The sequence below is a fragment of the Carcharodon carcharias genome, chromosome 21, assembly GCF_017639515.1.
Source record: "Carcharodon carcharias isolate sCarCar2 chromosome 21, sCarCar2.pri, whole genome shotgun sequence".
Classification (NCBI taxonomy): domain Eukaryota; kingdom Metazoa; phylum Chordata; class Chondrichthyes; order Lamniformes; family Lamnidae; genus Carcharodon; species Carcharodon carcharias.
Window position 1 is genome coordinate 57,204,778 of NC_054487.1, and position 20,246 is coordinate 57,225,023.

General features: G+C 42.8%; 1 protein-coding gene across 1 annotated transcript in view; it reads left to right on the top strand.

Moving 5' to 3' along the window:
• Window positions 1-20,246, top strand: part of cftr (CF transmembrane conductance regulator) — a 145,700-nt gene that overhangs the window by 11,950 nt on the left and 113,504 nt on the right. The window contains exons 2-5 of the mRNA XM_041215962.1: window positions 117-227; window positions 8,653-8,764; window positions 13,273-13,488; window positions 19,800-19,889. Coding sequence (XP_041071896.1) covers window positions 117-227; window positions 8,653-8,764; window positions 13,273-13,488; window positions 19,800-19,889 — 529 coding nt within the window. The remainder of the gene's footprint in view (window positions 1-116; window positions 228-8,652; window positions 8,765-13,272; window positions 13,489-19,799; window positions 19,890-20,246) is intronic.

Sequence of the window (20,246 nt, forward strand, 5' to 3'; positions counted from 1 at the left end):
ATGGAACATTTACCTCTTTAAAAATGGAAGACTTTTAAATTGTGTCCCAGCACACCATGGCAATGACCATGGTTTTATATTCAAATAATTTTTTTTGTTAATATTGCATTCTTTAGATGGCCAAGACCCATTTTGACAAAAGGCTACAGACAGAAGCTGGAACTGTCAGACATCTACCAGATTCCTTCATCTGACTCTGCAGACGAGCTTTCTGAGATGTTAGAAAGGTACGTGATAGAATTACACTAATAAAGTTTTTTTTAATATAGTGCTTAATAATTTATACTAAATATGAATGGGTGGTGATGACCATTCAATTATAAAGTCTGTAAAAGTTTCATATTAGTTAAATGAATCAATGAAGTTACCATTGGGATAAGGTCTTCCCAAGATGTCGAAAGAGAATAGATTGGATTTACCTTTGCTACACCACACAAAATTAGGCAGCTTGGTGGCAAAATATCAAGGGAAATCAACTGGAGAGGCTCATTACTGCCTTCACAGATTTACCTCCCTGTGCTGCAGCAGGAAAAGAGGCCAACCACTCCTTGGCCATCCTGTGTAAAGAACAGAAGGAGGTGGGGCCCAGAAACGTAACTGATTTCCACAACCTTGCAATGCTACTACCAACAATTCTAGGGATTTCTAGAAGAGGGGAAACAATAGACCTTGGGGAAGCAGCAGAGGCCAGCTGAAACTTTTCTGGCACATAAAGATCCAGTAATAAGCATTTCTCCCTCTCCTCATACCTCAAACCTACCATATTTAGGCCTCAGCTCAGTCTAAGATCTATACTTGTATTCATTTTCATGAAATCAAGGATGCCTGAGATACTCACTCCATCTTCTTCTCTACCATTGGAAAGCTCTCTATGACAGTGCTGATTTAACAGGGAGTCAGTACTGCAGTTTTGATCCAGAAAATTAGGTTTGGGTCATGACAAGGCCAAGCGACAAGTGGAAGTCTTGTTCCACCATCCTCTGGCAATGAATCCTGCTAGAGAAAAATTCAGGCCAATGCCCATGAAACTCATCTCTGTTCTATAATCATTTTCCACAAAGTTAAGCATCCAGGTCATGGTGGTGGAAGGATTAACAATCGCAACTATGTCATACAGTCATGGAAGTATAAAATACTGAATTAATATTGCTAAAATAAATAAATAATGTTGGTATCACTCCAAGGAGAAGGACAAACTATTCTTTCATAAGTAATTATTTCTCATGTTTTATTATTTTTTTTCCCACAGTTAGGGATAAGCCAAATGTATAAAGCATTGAATGAAATTGAGAAACACTTTGTGAGCAGACTTGAAGGAGATTTGAGACCATTCACAAGGCCCAAAACACAAACATATTAATCATTTTGGAAAGCTGCATGCAAATTGGCTTCTAATTCTGATCAATGATCCAAATGAATACATTATAGGCACAACTGGAATATCATGTTAAATAAAAACAGAAAATGCTGGAAAAACTCAGCATGTCTGGCAGCATCTGTGGAGAGAGAAACAGAGTTAACATATGACTCTTCTTCAGATCTGTCATACAGATTTGAAATGTTAAATCTATTTCTCTCTCCATTGATGCTGCCAGACCTGCTGAGTTTTTTCAGCTTTTTCTGTTTTTATTTCAGGTTTCTAGCATCTGCAGGATTTTACTTTTATCTGAGAAATAGGCTTGAATTTTTCAGTCGGCCGGTGGGCTTGACGGGGACAGGCGGGGGCGGCCACGGAGCTGAGCACGGCCCATGATTGGCTCCGCGCCACCATTTTACGCACGCAGGCCAATTAAGGCCCACCCAGTGTAAGACGTGAGCTGTAGCACTCAGTGCTACCTGTATAGACGGGGGCAGGAGGGAGAGTTGGGTCCAGCACGCAGTTCGCGCACGCACGTGAAAGAGTGCTTCAATCTCCCTGAGGCACGGAGCTGTCTCAGGGAGATTGAAGCGCTTTCGAACTAAATAAATAAATGGTTTGAAAATGTAATTAAACATGTCCCCCCATGTGACTGTGTCATGTGAAATGGGACATGTTTTTATATTTCAGGAAATGTTTTTATTCAATTGGTAAGAGCTTTAGGAAACCTCATCCTGCTCGTGGTTGAGGTTTCCTAAAAAACGTGAAGGCTGCTTGCCCTTTTCGCCGACTCGCCAACATTAAGGTTGGATGGGCAGCGTACACAGTTACATTAATTAATTAATTAATGGTCCTAATAGGCCTAACAGTTATTGGAGGGCACGCAGCCGACTCTAGCACGCGTTCACCAAATGAGACAGTGCGCTGACATCAGGACGCACACCCAACATCATCACGTGTCACTTTACGCGCCGTCGTGTCAGGCCCACCCCCGCACTTTGCCTGAAAATTTCAGGCCATAATGTTAATGTACTGACTTTGTATACCTGGCTGGGGGCCTCTCCTGTCAGGAGCATACATTGGACATTAGTGCGTGTGCTGCATGCAATGTTTTCACCTTCAATTTCAATAGTTACAGAATCATTCCTAACAAACATCCAGATTACTTACATGTGCTCCCTATTGGGAGTGTAATGTGAATTATGTGTAAAGTTTTTAGTGTTTGCTTGGTGTTTAACAGATCCTGCCAACACCTTGAAGTGACCTTTTAAAATTCTTCTGCATCTTGATAGCCCATGTGCTGCTTTTTACACGGATTTTTTTTGCTCGTTAAGACATGGCCATCTGTGCTGGGGATTGAAACCCTTTCCACTTACGCAGTGTCACCGCGCAGTATCGCATTCAAGTTAAATAGCTCCCACTGCTCTAGTCCAACAATTCATCTGAATAGTGTTATCGGAGAGAATGTGGATTACTATGCCAATGTGAAGTTTTTTCGTTTTTTTCATCAGCTGACCTGGCCATTTTTCTTAGACAATTCTGTTTCATTGATGGATAGCTGGTACTGAAAATTCCTGGCCACAGGTAGCTCAATTGTGACAACCCAATTCATTTCACTTTGGACAATTAGAACAACGACAGTAATAACTTGTATTCATATAGACCGCCAACATAGTAAAATGTCCCAAGGTGCTTAATCACAGCTGGGTCAGCTGGTAGCCAAAGTGGGCTCTCATCCCATCTATCCAGAGTTGGATTCAACCTTGTGCCTCAGAAATGAAAGGGTGCTTGCCAACCCTCTATGCTAGCCAATCTCATTTTCACAGTTTCTTATTTGTAAGCATTATTACAATTAACAGGGAAAGTTATTTATCTTTCCCTACAAATAAGATATTGTTTCATTATTGCACTTATTAAACGTGTCTTATCAGCTTAATTACCTCTTTCCAGGTAACAACAACCCTATCATTTTCTTCAGACAGATAGGGAAAGGGAAAGTTGGTTAGAAATTGCAATGTCACAATTTGCATAAAATTTATTAAAATATATATGTCATTTTAATCATATAATCATGGTAAGTGATTCACTGGGGTCAGGCATAATGGATTCATCTGTTGTTTATAAGGAATTGTCCTGACACTACCAATGAAGGATTGCATTAGCAAGTTTCCTGGATAGACCAAATGTTTCTACTTAGAACTGATAGAACAGAATTAACTCCTGATAAGCATTACCAAAGTTGCAGTTGGAAGAGTGCTTACGCAATCTATTTAATTTCTACTTAAAGGATTTCAGTTGTTGTTCTATGAGAGAACTAAGGTTGTGTGCTCTGTAGTTCAGTTTGGACATATACTATAGACCGGACAATTTGAAGAGAGAAAAGAAACTGGAATCCCTGTGACTCTTAAGTACATTAAAAGCAAGTGTTGATTGAGAGCAATAAGGCTGAAACAATACACTGGGCAGAATTTTCTGCCTGTCGGGTGGGTTGGGGGGGAGCGGGTGCAGACAGGTCCCGCCTGTGGATAAGGTTCCATGAAAAATGCGAAGGCCACCTGGGCTCTTCGCCTGCATACCAATCTTAAGGTTGGACGGGCAGCTCTGTTAATTATTTTAATTGAGAGTTAAATGGCCTTAATAGGCCTTTGACAGTTCGCTGGGCGCACAGCCGACTTGGGTGCGCGCCTGCCAAACTGAAAGTCTGAATGATGCGCCGTGATGTTGGGATGCACACCCAACATCACCACCTGTCATTTTACGCCTCGGTGAATGGGCCCCACCCCCGCTCGCTGAGCTGAAGATTCAGCCCACTAACTTCTTGATGAAACTAGCTTAGCTTTAGCTTTTCCCCTTGAGTTATCTTCAGTGAACAGCAACAACAATTTATATTTATATAGTACTTTTAACATAATAAAGCCGCCCAAGGCACCTCACAAGAGCATTATGAAATAAAATATGACCCTGAACCACATAGTATCAGGTCAAGTGACTGCTTGGTCAAAGGTATAGGTTCTAAGAAGCAGCAATAAAAAAAGACTTGCATTCATATTGCACCATTCATGACCTTAGGGGCTCCCAAAATGCTTTACTTAAACTAGTTTATTGACATATATTAAAACAACAGCATTGTTTTTACAAGCAGTTTAAAAGTATTTGCAAAGCCAGTATATCTGATCAACAAGGTCCATTGTGTATTTTTTTGCAGACATATATAATATTTGCCTAAGATTAATGCATCTGCTGAACATTTGTTTACTTGTTCATATTGGAAAAGTCAGGGAAAACATGACCATGAGCAGGAAAAATAGCTTTGGAATGAAAATATCCTTTCAGTACCCAGGGAACCAAAAATTAAATTTTCCACCACCTTGTAGCATCATTGATGTCTTACCACCTCAACTTTCAAGAACAATACAAGAACAAAAACAAAAATATGTCTTAGTTCTGATGAAGGGTCATCCAGACTCGAAACATCAACTGTGTCCATCTCCAGAGATGCTGTTAGACCTGCTGAGTTTTTCCAGGTATTTTTGTTTTTGTTCTAGATTTCCAGCATCCGCAGTATTTTGCTTTTATCCAAGAACAATACAAGCATTAGTTCTAGCACTCAGTTGTTTTCTATTCTAACAATAGGGCCCAGTGAGAAAATTAAGTGAACAAGCAAGGCTGTTTAAACAGCAAGCTAATTTGTTCAATGAAAAGCAAGAATGCATTCAACTTTCTGTATTTTAGATCGCCGCCACCTATAGAAGTAGAATCATATTTTGCTCTTCACTCACAGGTATTATTTTGAAGGTGGTTATGAGGAGAGATAGAGGAAGAGGAAAGAGAGAGAGGGAGAGAAGTGAGTGTGGAATTGGGGAATTCATTGTTCATTATACAGGGGAGAGTTCCAGATATTGAAAGACTTTCCACAATGGGAGAAGTTGTTAAAAAATCTCACCAATAGAAGGGAGAGGGCATTATCAGGTTCTCAGTGAGCGAGGGGAGAGAGTGCCAGCTGTTGAAAAGCTGCTCAGTGGGTGGCAGGGTGGGTGTTGGTGTGAATGCCAGCTGTTAACACATTATCTGTGCCTCTAGTTCTCACTTTCCATTGTGCTGTGTGCACGCTGTCTTGACAACTTCAGATAATATTGTGCCCTTGCATTCCATGTTCATGCTTCATTCATTCCATGTTTTTATCTTCTAGCCTGACTTTCCCTGCTATGGGCTGGAGAGTTATATACTTGCTTTTCATTTACCGGCATTTAGTTTAGATGTTTGGTATTAGCCTGTAATAGCACTGCTGAGCCACCAAGTGGAGAGTTTTAATACTACTGTTTGCTTAGGCAGAAAGGGTTGTGTTCAGTTGATTGGCAGGCATGTAACATTAGGTGACGTAAAGTTATGCTCAATTTCCATTTACATGCAGAAAGCCATTAGAATGTTGCAATTATTTTGAAACATAATAGATATTTCTTTTAAGTCTGTTTGCATGCCGATTTGTGCCTCTTCTTGCCCTTCCCAAGGCAGTGACTTATACGGCCTGATTTTAACTCTGAAAATGGATGGGTTTTGAATTAGTTAAAATCTCGTCCATAATAACCATCTTTTTAGTTCCCCTGCATTTATTTTTGCTAAAGTTGTAACTCCTTCCTTCGATCTGAATAGCATTATTATATTTGCTACTTTGTATTCGGGGTCAAATACCTTGATGTACAACTAGAAGCTCAGAAGAAAGGATTGAACTGTGAAATTTGGTGGGCTTCTCACTACTTTTGGATAGCTTGACTAGTTTTTAGTAGTTACTAAAAGATGTATTACTGGACTTTGGCAATTGGCTAATCCATGGTTAAGGTGCATAATAATCCAAATAATGAATGACATCAGGTAATAAGACAGGCTTCTGAAACAAAAACAGAATTACCTGGAAAAACTCAGCAGGTCTGGCAGCATCGGCAGAGAAGAAAAGAGTTGACGTTTCAAGTCCTCATGACCCTTCAACAGAACAGAGGCAGTCTTAATGAGGCAATGGTGTAGTGGTGCTGTTGCTGGACTAGTAAACAGAGACCTAAGGTAATGCTCTGGGGACCTGGGTTTGAATCCTGCTGCAGCAGATGGTGGAATTTGAATTCAGTTAAAAAAAATCTGGAATTAACAGTCTAATGATGACCATGAAACCTCATTGCCAATAATGCTGTCCTTACATGGGCTGGCCTACATGTGACTCCAGACAAAATGTGGTTTCCTCTTAAATGCTGTCTGAACAAGGGCAATTAGGGATGGGCAATAAATGCTGACCTAGCCAGCAACACCTACATCCCATGAATGAATAAAAAAAAATTGGATGCCTTGAATGAAGTTTTATTATAAATTGTAAACCAACATCACTGAGCATTTAATCACACAAATATTGAAAAGAGATTTGGTAGCAATTTTTTAAAAAAAACAAAGAATTACTAATGTTAAAATGATGCGTCAATGTTCAGTTTGCAGGAATCTGTGCTTGTTATGTAAAGCTAAAATAGATAACAGCAGCTAGGGATATTATGAGAACTTTGAGAACATATTTTTTGCCAATAAGTCAACATAAATGGAACTACTAAGAAATGTAAGACAATGATTATCCACTTAATGTTGAATAGTGTCAGTCAGTTGAAACTAATTAAAATTCAAAGAATAGTATAGCCTCTTCTATTTCTTTCATAGATGCTGAACAATTTACCATATAACAGTCAATCTTTTCCTTTGAGGTCCATTGGCGATAAGGAATATATTAAAATTAATTAAAATAATTACTTGGATAACTGGGAGAGTAAAATGGAGAATATTAATACAATGGTTAGCAAAGTTGACACTTGAATATCAGGTTTCATTTCTTTGATATCACACTGGCAGAAATTGCTGATTTATTGGTTAATAGCACTGGAACGTAAATAAGATTCACAGATCATTGTATATTTCTCACCTACATTATACAGCATTGGCTAGGAAATAACAATTACTCAGATGCAATTTACATGTTTGTATATTGTTGTGTATTTGTGTTTGAAATTATTTATATTTAATTCTAAGCATGGTGCAAACAGCATTTAACAGCTTTTATTCAAGATCTTGTACTGAAATAACCATAAAACGACAATGAAGAATCGGGATAAACTTCACATTGCACAGCTATGAAAAGCATGGAACAGCATTATTTAGGCATGGAAACACTAGAGTTAGTGGGTACGTTGCTAGGGGAAAGGGGAGTTGAATACAAAGCTTGTCAAATCAAAGCTAGGGGAGGTATTACAGTGTTTAATGGTTATCAGGTGACCCCACCAACCTACTGAATTTATGAGAAAGAGCAAGGGAGGTAAATCATTGAGACAATAAGTTAAAGTGGCTCTGACAGACTGGGCCCCAGATCTTGCTCTAATAACCTTACTCTCCGCTTAGCAAAAAGCTGTTTGTTGTTGTGATTGCAATGAATTCCTGTTTAAATCTAACCATTATTAAACTTTAATTTTATTAAATAGGTAGCTCTGTTAACAGGAATGCTCTCACTTACAGGAACAATTGTTTAAATGGAAATCAAGTACTTACCAAGTTCCACAGTTTGTTTAATAGGAATGACCACTTAAATGGGGAGACTGTTTCTTGCAAGGATGCCTCCATTGTGTTATAACAAAATTGTTGCCCATCAACCAGGAGCAAATTAATGTTATAAAGAACTTGTTTTATTTATATGTTGCTAGTTTCAAGTTAAATCATCCTAGGTCATTGATATCGAAAGGCTTTTGACAAGAACACATAATGCTTAATCAGTTCTCTTGATATTAAACAATGATATTAAAAGGACCTGTCCTTTCAAGAGGTCAATGTTCCTGTAGTGAGTAAGTGCACTATTTCTAAATAGTCTAAGCTTTGGGCTTGTTTGCTCTGATTTCTCCTTCCAAGAGACTGGAAAAATTCCAAAAGCTTTTATTTGCTTGTAATTTGTGCCACTGCCCTTCAGACTCTCAGTAACATTCTAAATAAGCATTGAACATGACCTTTTAAATAATTAAACCCCTACAGTGTGATATATGGTTGGGTGTTTTTAATCTGCCAAAAATGTGGCCCAATTGGAATTTGAACTTTCATTCAATTATGATGTTTGCTAAGGTTAGATCTTCAAAGTCTCCTCCTGCTTTTTTTTTGCTATCTAATTAGTTACCTTTGCCAAATCTCCCTGGCTATGCTTAAGCAGAATAAAATATTTCAGAGATCCCTGTTGTTCCTTAAAAGACTTGTACGTTTGAATTAATCAACTTGTTTTCATTTGTTTGCAGAGAATGGGATAGAGAGTTAGCAACATCAAAGAAAAATCCCAAACTTGTCAATGCACTTCGCCGATGCTTTTTCTGGAGATTTTTGTTTTATGGAATTCTGCTTTATTTTGTGGTGAGATTTTGTTCAATAACAGATCCTACTAACTGAACAATGAAGTGTCAAATTGTTGTGAATTGCAGCAAAACAACTTGATGATTAAAATGCATTTTGCAACTGTGAAAATAATTTATGTTGCCTGATAAGAATGGATGATTCTGGAAGTACACAGCAAGTCAGTCAACATCTAAAATCTGTGTGGATAGATTTGGGTAGAATCCCCTTTCTTGTTCAACCGAGCTGCTAATGTGCGATTTCTCTTTTCTGATTGTGTGACCGGAATCTTCCTCTGCAGCAAGTTCCCCGATGATGGGGCCGGCGAGCTACTGAAAACTCCATTCACATCGGCGGGACTAGAAGATCCCGCCGGCATGAAGGCTGGGCAACTGCGGCCTGTGTTTCCAATATTTTATTTGTAACTTTTATTTTCTTTTTTCTCTTTAGTTATTCTACTCCCTTCCATATACCATTGTGTATCTCTTTTACAATTTACCATGAAGTCAACAGTACAAACAGGGTGCCAATGCCATCAATGAACTAAAAGCACCACACCAACGTATAGCATAATATTCAAGCTTGGTTACCACTGTTTTTCCTGTTATACTATAAGATATATGTCACATAAATCAAAAACTGGCTAGAATTTCCCCTCAAGCTAATATTCTCTATAAGGATTGAGAGAGTATGGATTTAATAAAATAAACATTGAGAAACAGATGCATGCTTAACATGGATAATGGTTATTTTATACTGTTTCTCTTTTAAGACTGACCCACGACGGACAAAGAGGGTGAAAATTGGGCTTGGTGGCTCCCATTTATTGGGCGTTAAAAGTTCACTTAGTGCTCCAAAGTTACATCCGTGGCACATGGGATGAATCACACTTGACACGATTTTTGTGAGGGCGTTAGCTCAAAAGCAGTGAATGCCTCTCAGAAGTAAGCAGAACAGGCAGGCCATGACGTCAATAAGTGTGCATTGCTGATTGGACTCCAGCGCTGCAATTTTGGAGCTCAACGCTCCAGCTAATTCCCTCACTTAATCTCTCATGGCTGAACATGCATTCAGCAGCAGGGAGGACCCCACAACAGTGCTTTTTAAAAGGATCATCAACTACTAACAGGTTAGTTGGTAGTTGCTTTCCCCTGGTGGTTGCTTTGATTCTGCAGATGTTTAGGGCTTTCTATACATGTTTAAAGTTGAAAACATCTACAGGAGTGGTGTGGGAGGTGCTGAACAAGTTTTTGCTGACCTCAAAGCTTCTGCATAAACCAGCTGCTCCAAGATATGGATGCACTAGTACATATCTCCCTTTCAATACAGTGCAACTGGGAAAATGAACAGAACTCACCCAGAGCAGGACAAACTGCTGGAAGAGTAAGGAGGAGGAGGAGAAGGACAGGAGGCTGGATCTGTCCAGGGTGCTTATGGCTCAATTATCCACCTGAATCAGTGAGGAACAATGTGTCAGACATTCGTACAGTAAGGGTGTCCTCGCTGAAATCTGCTGCTGGCAGTACTCCAGCTGCAACCTCAGAGCAGGGCAAGGACCACATTGCCAATGACTGTGAATGCGACCGTGGTGATGAACTTTTATGTGTCTACCTCCTGCCATGCCCAATAAAGATGTATTCCTTACTTGTTAGATACAAACTCTATTTTTTAAAAGAAAAGGAAGAAATATAGAATAATGGACACCATACTCTCCCAAAATCACTGTCAGAAAGTCAGATGACCACTGTTTGTCTTTTCTAAACAGACAAGAATTAACTCATGCCTGAACATGCTTCTCGAAAGTCATGAAAACATAAATGTCTGTGGGTGGAGTCCCTTCCCTTGAAAATAAATTCAAAATGCAAGATCATTTGTGGAATGTACAGCTCCTACTGTCTGAATGTTTGCTGAAACTTAAATTCAATGGTCACTCTAGACTCAGTGTCTGTGAACTCAAAACTTAAGAAGGGAGGTATGAAGAAGCCAGTATCACATGCCGGTGTGGATGGCCACCATTCATTCTCCATTGTCTAGCAATGTCTTCTAATTTCAAATCATTTGTGTGGACAATAGAAGTATTGATATGTGGTCACATGATCGAAACTGACTTCAGATAACATATTATTCCAAGGGCTAGCCAGGGTAGTTCAGTCTGGGAGTGGCATTTTGTTGCTTTTACATTGCAGGTGTTGTATGAATAAATGGTTATTTTCTTTTCTGATTTAAACTTTCTAGAAAGCCTATTTCCTGTCGATTATTTAAAAAATCACAATACCTAAAAGGGTGTTAAGAACACTCCCTCCAAAAACAACCAAGAAATGAGAGAACAGGGGCAAAGTTATCCCACCATCACCTCTCTGCACCTGTCATACTCCTTCTATGCCAGAGCTGGAGATAATTGCAACTTCTCAACAGATGGCAGTCCACTGGTGTGTAAGGGAGGTCACTGAGGCCCCATACTCAAGCAAAGCTAATTGCATTTTATTCTTTCTTGCCAAAGAGCAGCTGGTAGAGCAAGTAGGTGGCTTCCAGATAATTGCAACCTTCCATATAATGCAGGGTGCAATTGACTGCACACAGATCACTTTAAGTTGTCAAATCTTCCCTATACTTAAACTGAAAGGGCTGCCACTCCCTCAGTGTCCAGTTGGTATGTGAACATATGCAACATATCATGCAAATGTTTGCTATCTAGCAAGTGTTAAGATGCCTTCATTCTGTGCCAGTCTGCTGTGCCAGCTGAATTTCAGCCACCACAGCAAACCAAAACCAAAGTGGGGGGCGGTGTGGGTGCTACTGGGCAAGAAGGCCTATCTGCTGATGATTCATGACTCTGATGCCCAACTCATGCACACATCAGCAGCATGCCTAGGCCAGTCTGGAAAGCTCTGTGGTGTTTGGCAGAGCACCTGTCAAGATTCATGATGGTCCGCTCCATGCTGCTCAACCTCAGCATCATAAGGGCACAGCCCTTGGCATCAGCAAAATGATGTGCAGCTTAGGGGCACGAACATGAAGAAGAAGAAGGCTCCTTGAAGAAGTCATCTGAATGTGACACCAGTAACCACAACCCCAATTCTCCAGAACAACAGTCCCTCATCTTGCCTTCCCTCTCTCACTGATTATCCCATTGTCCTCTTGGCCGCAATGCAAAAATAAAAGCTGCCATGAAAGAATCATACAAAGCCAAATTTATAAATAAAATCATGCCACATTGCATGCAACCATCAATAATTGCCCTTGTGCTTTTCCTTATTGTCTGTATTCCTTGTGTCTTTGCCTCATTCTCCTATCCAGTGTTACCCTTGTGGCTACAGTATGGCTGTCAAAAGGCTGTTGACGGGCTCGCAGGATGCACTAGAGCAGCTCTGAGCCTAGGAGGCCTGGCTTTGGGCTGCACTATCTCGACATGGGCAGCAGCACTCTGGGCTGGTTGGCTAGCTGGCAGGCAACAGCAAGGGGCTTTGGCAGAATGGCAAAGGTGGGAGAATACATGCTGTCTCCTGAGAGAGGCCAGCAGGTTTGATCTCCATAAGCCACTGCCACTCCCCTGCAGTGGTGCCTCAGCTACACTAGTAATCTATTGGAGGGCAGATTGCTGGATTGCTGTGACACCCTTCAAGCCACGTTACACCTACAATCCACAAACTTCACATCCTTAACAGAGTGAAGAGGAAGTCCAGGGGTGAAGATTTGTAGATCTTTGCAGGTAGAAAAGGCTATAAAAAGGACAACAGGATTGGGCTTGTATGTGTAAAGAAAGCAAGGGAGTGATGTTAAATTTGTAGAAGACATTTGTTAGTGCACCGTTGGAGAATTGTGTGCAGTTCTGTGCACTACATTATAGGAAGGATATTAAAGCCTTTGAAAAGCTGCAGGGGTCTAAATTTAATGTATTTGTGCCCATTTTCTGGGGCTAGAACAGGTGCAATGAGAGCCAATCTAACAGGTCAGAGGCCCACACCAGTCTGCAAAGTTTTTAGACACCCCCAGAGGCTACTTGAAATGATCATGGGCTTTTTCAATATTATAAAGTGACTTCTGCACTAATTTCTGACCTGGATTGGTATATTCATTAACACTAGTCAGATCTTCACAAATACTTGTACTTTGTGACTTCAGAAGGAGAATATGTTCTTATCCAGGTCCATTTCAGGCCATTGTCAGCGGACCCTCGCGCTCCTCTCAATTGCCTCCTTCCCACACACACTTGGGGGTTGTAAGGAATTTAGGCTGCATTGTGTCTTTGATCCTCTGCTAAGAGGGGCTCAGATCTTAAATCTTAAGATAACTACAAAAGCTAGATTTGAGAACTCTAATTATAGAGAGCTTGCCTGTTAGACCCAGTCAACATGAGCTGTCTATGATTGCACACAAACTGATGATATGATAAAAATACCAGTAACTGATTAAGTTTCCTTGGCATAATCTGTCTAGTCAATATGATAGCCTGTGGATTAGCTTGTGTACATTTTGTCTTAATAGTGAATTTTAGTATTTTTTTATAATTTTCCATTTGATTTCAACAGGAATTCACTAAAGCTGTACAGCCTCTCTGTCTTGGACGAATAATAGCATCATATAATGTGAAAAATACCTATGAGCGTGAAATAGCATACTACCTTGCCTTAGGGCTCTGCCTGCTGTTTGTTGTGAGGACTCTCTTTCTACATCCTGCTGTCTTTGGTCTCCAGCATCTGGGAATGAAGATGAGAATAGCACTGTTCAGTTTAATTTATAAAAAGGTACTAACATTCATTTGCATTTATGTAATTTTGTTTCACATATCTAGTCAGCTTGATTTATAAGATAGGAGAAGGAGGGATTGAGAGATTGCCCATTCCTTCCTCCTGTCTAGAATCATTTGGTAGATTTTTCTAGAATACTTGGCTGCAATAGCAGTTCCACGGCACCGTGCTTGCCTGGTTTCACCTAATATAGCCAGCACACCTCCTGTCCCACACAGTCACTTCAGGACTATTCCACGGTTTCATCTTTCCTTTGTTACATATTGCTGCTTAATGGCAATATCATCAAGAGGAATGGATTCAGCTTCCATGTGTAACTTGACAACAGTAAGTTCTACCTCTCTGACACCATTCTTGATGCAATGACCTTAATAAGCTAAGCAATTGTTTGTCCAACATCAGATCATGAATTTACAAGTGCTTTCTCCAACTCAGGGTCAGCAAGCCTAGAACCATCCTGTCTATCTCTGCATCCTACATTCAACCATCAGCAGACAATCTTACTGCCCTGTTTGACAGTGAACTGAACATCAGACCTCTGCTTTTATTTTGTAGGGATTCGCTTATGAAGAGTGATTATGCAGATAGGGCTTGTTCTCACTGGAAAAGAAAAGCTTGAAAAGGGATATCATTACTGTTTGTAGGGTTCTAAAAGGCTGAGTTAATGGAGACCACTACAAGCTGTTTCATCTCCTCCAGACAGCGGAACCAAAGGACACAGTCTGTGATTGAAGAGGGATAAATTCAAAACTAATTTGCAGAAACAGTTACAGAACCAGCTGCCTACAGAGATATGGAAGTAAATCATTCAAATGCAAATTAGATACATTTCTTTCAGAAAGCAATAACTTACAATAGAATATACAGGTAATTTGAGACATTTGCATTGGACAATTCCTTTCATCCTTAACAACTGCCTTTAATAGGCTAGTGAGTCAGATTTTTTAAATAAATAACTGCGTGGAATTTTCCATGCTGCTGGTGTTGGGCGCGTTCAGCAGCATGAGCGGACAATATGGCAAGAAGGCAGAAAATCAGCTTTACAAAGTCGTGAAACCAGGTTGCAATCGTTCGCTTTACCCGTCAATGGCGGACTGCATTTCCCACCTTCAGATGTCGGGAACCTCATTGTAATACATCTGCACCTCATTATAAACTCAGCTCGCCAGAATCATCCCCCCACGCGGGATCGTTCGATCCCCCAAGGAAAACACACTGATGTGCTTCACAACAGCATATAAACAGCGTGCACTTGGCAGGCTGCACTTTGAGGGGAATTCAGGGATGAGTGCACAGTAACATTGCGCAGCATTCGCGAGGGTTGCCTGTTGGATGTTGAGGTTGAGGTGAGTTGGGGGGGGGCGGGTGGCGGGGGGGGCGGTGCGCAAGGGCTGCCCTGCAGTTAATGGTGGTGCACAAGCACATGTGGGGTGGCGAGGAGGGAACCAACCACGCATCAGGGAAACCTTGTATAAAGTGACCATTCCTCCATAGCTGAGACAGTTCAGACACAGCCACGTTGACATGCTTTGAGTTGGGCCTCTAGATTATCTGCCCACCCAAGCAAAGCAGAGGCATGAAAGTGTCACCAAATGCTCCAGAACTTTTCACCCCTTGGGCACAGACTGCAAACTAATGAGCATTTTTGTGGACTGCAGAATAGTTGGACGACTGCAGACATTGTACAATCTCTTTGCTAAAGCTGACCTTGGAGCAGTCACTGGTGGAGGCTCTCACAGCCCCTTGTAACGTCATCATCCCTGCTCGGACCAGTCTCCCCCTTGGTTAAGCTAACAGTGCAGTTTGCAGTGTGGGTTAGGAGAATGCCTGAGCCTGAGCTGAGAGCACAGCATGCAGTCCAGTGGGCAAAGCTGCTGCCAATCAGTCAGGTGGAGTGGGGCAGAGGAGGGTGATGTTTTGGGCAGGCGTGCAGCACGCTAAACTCTGACCATCCAAGTGGTGGCCAGTGCTCTCTGGGATGCGTTAAGGGGCCTTCAGACTTAACCAAGAGAGGTTCTTAGAACACCCAAGCTAACCCATTTGTCTCTCTTTCATCCTGCAGGAGAAGTACATCAGGAGCATGGAGCCTGGTGAACTAACTGTATGCCTCGTGGCATACAGAGAGCAAAGGTGACAGAGAAGAGAGTGATGGAGGAGTTTGACTGCGCAAAGAAACTGCACCCTCAGGAAGAAGGGTTGGCTGGGGGTCCTGCACATGCCTCTGAAGATCCACAGCGAGCAATCACTAGTCAGCACATAGCTAGACCTGGGTCTATAGATGCCACATTTCATTCCTGCAGATGACCAAGAACAAGTGTTGCTGAAGACTAAGGAACTGCCTAAGGAACTGGTCGGTGACCTGCCAGCTACTGCAGGATTTGGTGCTACGTAGACATGGAGGGCTTCCACTGCCAGTGGCTGTGAAAGTGACTGCGGCACTCAATTTTTATGCCAGTGGCTCTTTTCGGGGCTCCACAGGTGACCTCTGTGCGATATCGCAAGCTTCTACCCACAAATGTATCCATGAGGTCACAGATGCCATATTCTCAAGGGCACACAACTTTGTGTATCTTGCCTGAGATCAGGAGAGCCAGGATGCAAGAGCAATTGGATTTGCCCAGATCTTGGGTTTTCTACAGATGCAGGGTACCATCAGCTGCAGTCACATGGCGCTCAGATCTCCGTCACAACAGGTGGTCAACTATGTCAACTGCAAGGGTTTCCATTCGCCGAATGTGCAGCTGGTGTGCGCCCACCACAAACACATCCTGCAGGTCTGCGCACGGTTTCCAGGGAGTGTCCACAACTCCTACATTTTCAGTCGGCCACAGATCCCTGGTTTCTGTCAGGGTCCACAGGGGCTTCAGGGATGGATCCTTGGGGACAAGGGCTACCTGCAGAGGCCGTGGCTAATGACACCCGTGTGGCGGCCTCAGACTGCAGCAGAGCGAAGGTATAATAAGGCTCATGCTGCAACCTGCACCGTGGAGGAGCAAGCTGTTCGGGATGCTGAAAATGGGTTTCCAGTGCCTGGACCAGGCTGATGGAGCCTTGCAATACAGTCCACAGAGGGTGTCACGCATCATTGTCGCCTGCTGCACCCTTTACAACCTGGCAGAGGACCTGGTCGAGGAAGAGCTGGAGGTCTCCTCCGATGAGGAGGATGTTGATGGAGATGAGGGTGAGGAGGTCCTTGAAAGTGACAATGAAGGCGATGAGGCCATTGCACTGGCCAGACGAGGCAGGCGCACTCAGGAGACCCTCATAGCTGCTAGATTTGTGGAGGATGAAAACGACATGCAGCGAGCAGACACTACAGATCCTCACATTGCATCTATGAATGTTTGACTCCATTCTGGCTGACAGCAGCGCACATACCCTCTGTGATAACGCTCCTGTCATGGAGATTCAGTGGAGGCCTTAATAGTTGCTCGATTGCAGAAGGATGATGGCAACATGCAGTGAGGACACTCCGTAGATCTTCACATAGCCTCTGAGAATGTCTGACTCCTGTCTGGCTGAGGGCAGCTCACTTGTGCTCTGTGATCAGGGTCATATCATAGAGATGCAGCTGTGGAAATTTAAATGCACCTGATCCTTTGTCCACCTCCAGCACCTGACCTCTTCAGGAGCACAGCGTCACTGGTCACAGATGCTGACAAGATGGGTGCAAGCCCCACCTTAAAGGTGCTGACAGCACACAGAGAGAATGACAGAACTCTGTGACGCTTGCCCATGATATTCTAGCAGCAATAACGAGCACTACTGAGGTGCAGGCAACACTAATGTGTCTAGGGAGTGTGAGGCTGGGCCATCACTTTGGTCTGAAGGCTGCACAAAGCACAGGAAAGAGGCCCTGGACTGAGACACCTGCCTCTATCTTGTGCAGGAGTGACACGAACACTGCTCATCAGAACAAGGAGCCTTAGGCAACCACAACCAAGGTGGAGACAGCCTGCTGACCGATACGCCCTGTCTGTGATTATCTTGGCGGGCGTCCTTTGGAGGGCCGAGACCTGGAAAGCCCCAGCCTGCTGTCAAGGTTCTGCTGTGTAGCAGTGGCACCCTCGTCGGCCTGTGGAGCTAGAGCTACTGGGGTCACAGGAAGAGGAGATTCGATGGGCCAGGCACTCCTGGAGTCACCTGGGTGGATGGCCCTGGGGTGTGCAGCTGCTGATCCTCCTCCCTATGGGTGCCCAAGTGCCCCTGGCTGACTCCTTGAGGAGAAGGGCTAGCTGGAGTGAGATGGAGCTGCTCCATACCCCTCTCACGTTGACACTGTTGGAGGCCAATTATGGCATCAGCAATGGAGCTCATCCCGCGCAGCACTGCAGGAGTGACGTCCTGGACCAAGGCCCCCATGGCGGCTGCCATCCTACCAGTGTTGACCTCGGTGCATTAGCAAGCTGGCGCTAACACCTCAGCCTGAAGGTGGACAGACTCCTCCATCGTGCCTTGCAATCTAAGGAGTGCAGTGGACATCGCTTCCTGATGTTGCCTTTGCAGCTCCAGCAATTGAGATATGACCAAGTCCAGGGGTTCCTCATCTGACTCAGACACAGCAACCTTCTGCACTCCAACAGTCCTCCAAGTGCTGGAAACCTCGGAAGTCCCTGCTGCCGCCTGCTGTGGATCAGACAGTGTGATGTGCTCACCAGATTGTGATCCTGAGGCTACTCTAAAGGTAGGTCCCACTGAGGGGTGTGTCTTTGCACTGGTGGAGGGTATGGGTGAGCACTGTGACAGGTCTTCAATGAAGGTGCCTTCAGATTCATCTTCAGAGGTTTCTTCAGGGCTTGAGTCAAGAACCGGGGTCGTGGACCCCTTGGATGTGTCTGCAAAAGCAAGGAGATAATTAGTGCATGGCAGTGGCCTGTGAAACAGGACACATCACTCACAGCATAATTGTCTAATGGATGTTGCACTGCTAGATCCTCACTTGGTAGAGCACTGCCGACCTCACCGTCAGCACAGGAACGGTCCAGATCCTCGCTGGCCAGCTGGATGGATCTATTTTCAAAGTTTGTGAGGACATTGCTTTCAGGTATTCCTCCAACAGTCTGCAAGCTCTCCCTCTTGTTGTGTGTCAGCTTGTCCTGCATGAATGGAGATGAAGAGAGTGTAAGCAGCATGCCTGCTAGGCCTGATGATAAGTTTGCCCAGCATGTGTGGATGGTGTGTGGCCCCAAGGATGGGATGAGGACAATGAAGGTGCGTATGAGAGAGTGAATGATGATGTCCCTTGAACTGGCACTGAGTGAGGGCTCTGTGGATGTGTGATGGGTTTGTGAGTGTGAGTTGAGGGTGATAAGAAGAGTGAATTACCTTTGCAGCATGGAGGAGATCATTCATCCTTTTTCGGCACTGGGTGGCTGTCCTCTTTTGCAGGACATTGGCGCTGATTACTGCTGCCACTGCCTCCCATGCTGGATTGGTGATGTTGTTGCCCATCCTGCTGGGTTGAGCGGGGAGAGGGGGCATCACAGTTGGCCTCCACTGCGTCTGAAAGGCGCTCGAGGGGACGTGTCATTAATCCGGGGAACTGCAATCTCCTTGCCTTTTGAGGCCATGTCTTCCATGCAGCAGTCCTGGTCTGGAAGCACTGAGAGGTGTGCGCACGGATGCACTTTAACTATGGTGCTTTGCATGAGGAAGTGGCAAGGTGATGGTGTGGCAGGTGAATGAGAGCGCGCCCACCTTCGAAATAACGCATTTCCCGGGAATGCGTAATTAATGCAGCAGGATTGGGATGATACAGTGTGAGAAGCTGTCATTGTGGCTGGCAGGTAAAACATCGTTTTTTTCTGCTTGCTACCACACAATGCAAATCTGGGCTGATTCCCCCCAGTATCTACCTACTGCCTTGAAGTTCAATGGCCACAGCACTGCATAGGCAGAGTACTCTGACACATTTCTACTTGCTTAATATAGCAGACAAAATTCTATAGAATTTGTGGGCGTACCCCAATGTAGGGTATTATTCTGAGTCCTTTACCAGCTCAGAAATTTCCTGGAGAACATTAACAAGCCTTTATATGACTTCAGTTTTCAAAAGTGAGGACAAGCTATATCAGTTTGGCCAACTGAACAGTGCCATTGAGCAGGACAATTATAATCAACTGCTTTAAATGTATATTTAAAATTTTGAAATATATATTTATTATAGTTTATATGTAATATAACCTATATAATTAGTCTCTTAATTAAACAGCATTTTCCAAGTACGTCCCTATATTAAATTGCGATCATGAAAACAGCAACACTTTAAATGCCTGTTTTCCTAAATTTTCAATGTTCTTTCTCAACAGATCTTAAAAATGTCAAGCAGAGTGCTAGATAAAATTGACACTGGACAGCTTGTTAGTCTTCTATCCAACAATCTCAACAAATTTGATGAGGTAGGTAAATAGTGTGTGCAGTTCACAATGTACAAATAAAGGTTTGTTTTGCTGTAGCCCATTTTAATAGAAGATGCCATTCTGATTTTAATATACGGTGTGAACACAGGGTCAAATGTTCTTCTGTACTTCATAAAGAGGTAAAGCCTAAGCATGGAACCATTGTCCATGCTACTGAGTGATTTAGCATTCACATTTGATGACAATAATCTCAGTCACAGCAAGAGTTCTCCTTATTAACCTAAAGCATTGAAATATGAACTTACCTTACTAATTAAATATGTACCCAATATTATTCATTACTAAATTCACTTTATCAGAACTTTCATTGGAAAATTTTCACTGTCCATTTCTGTA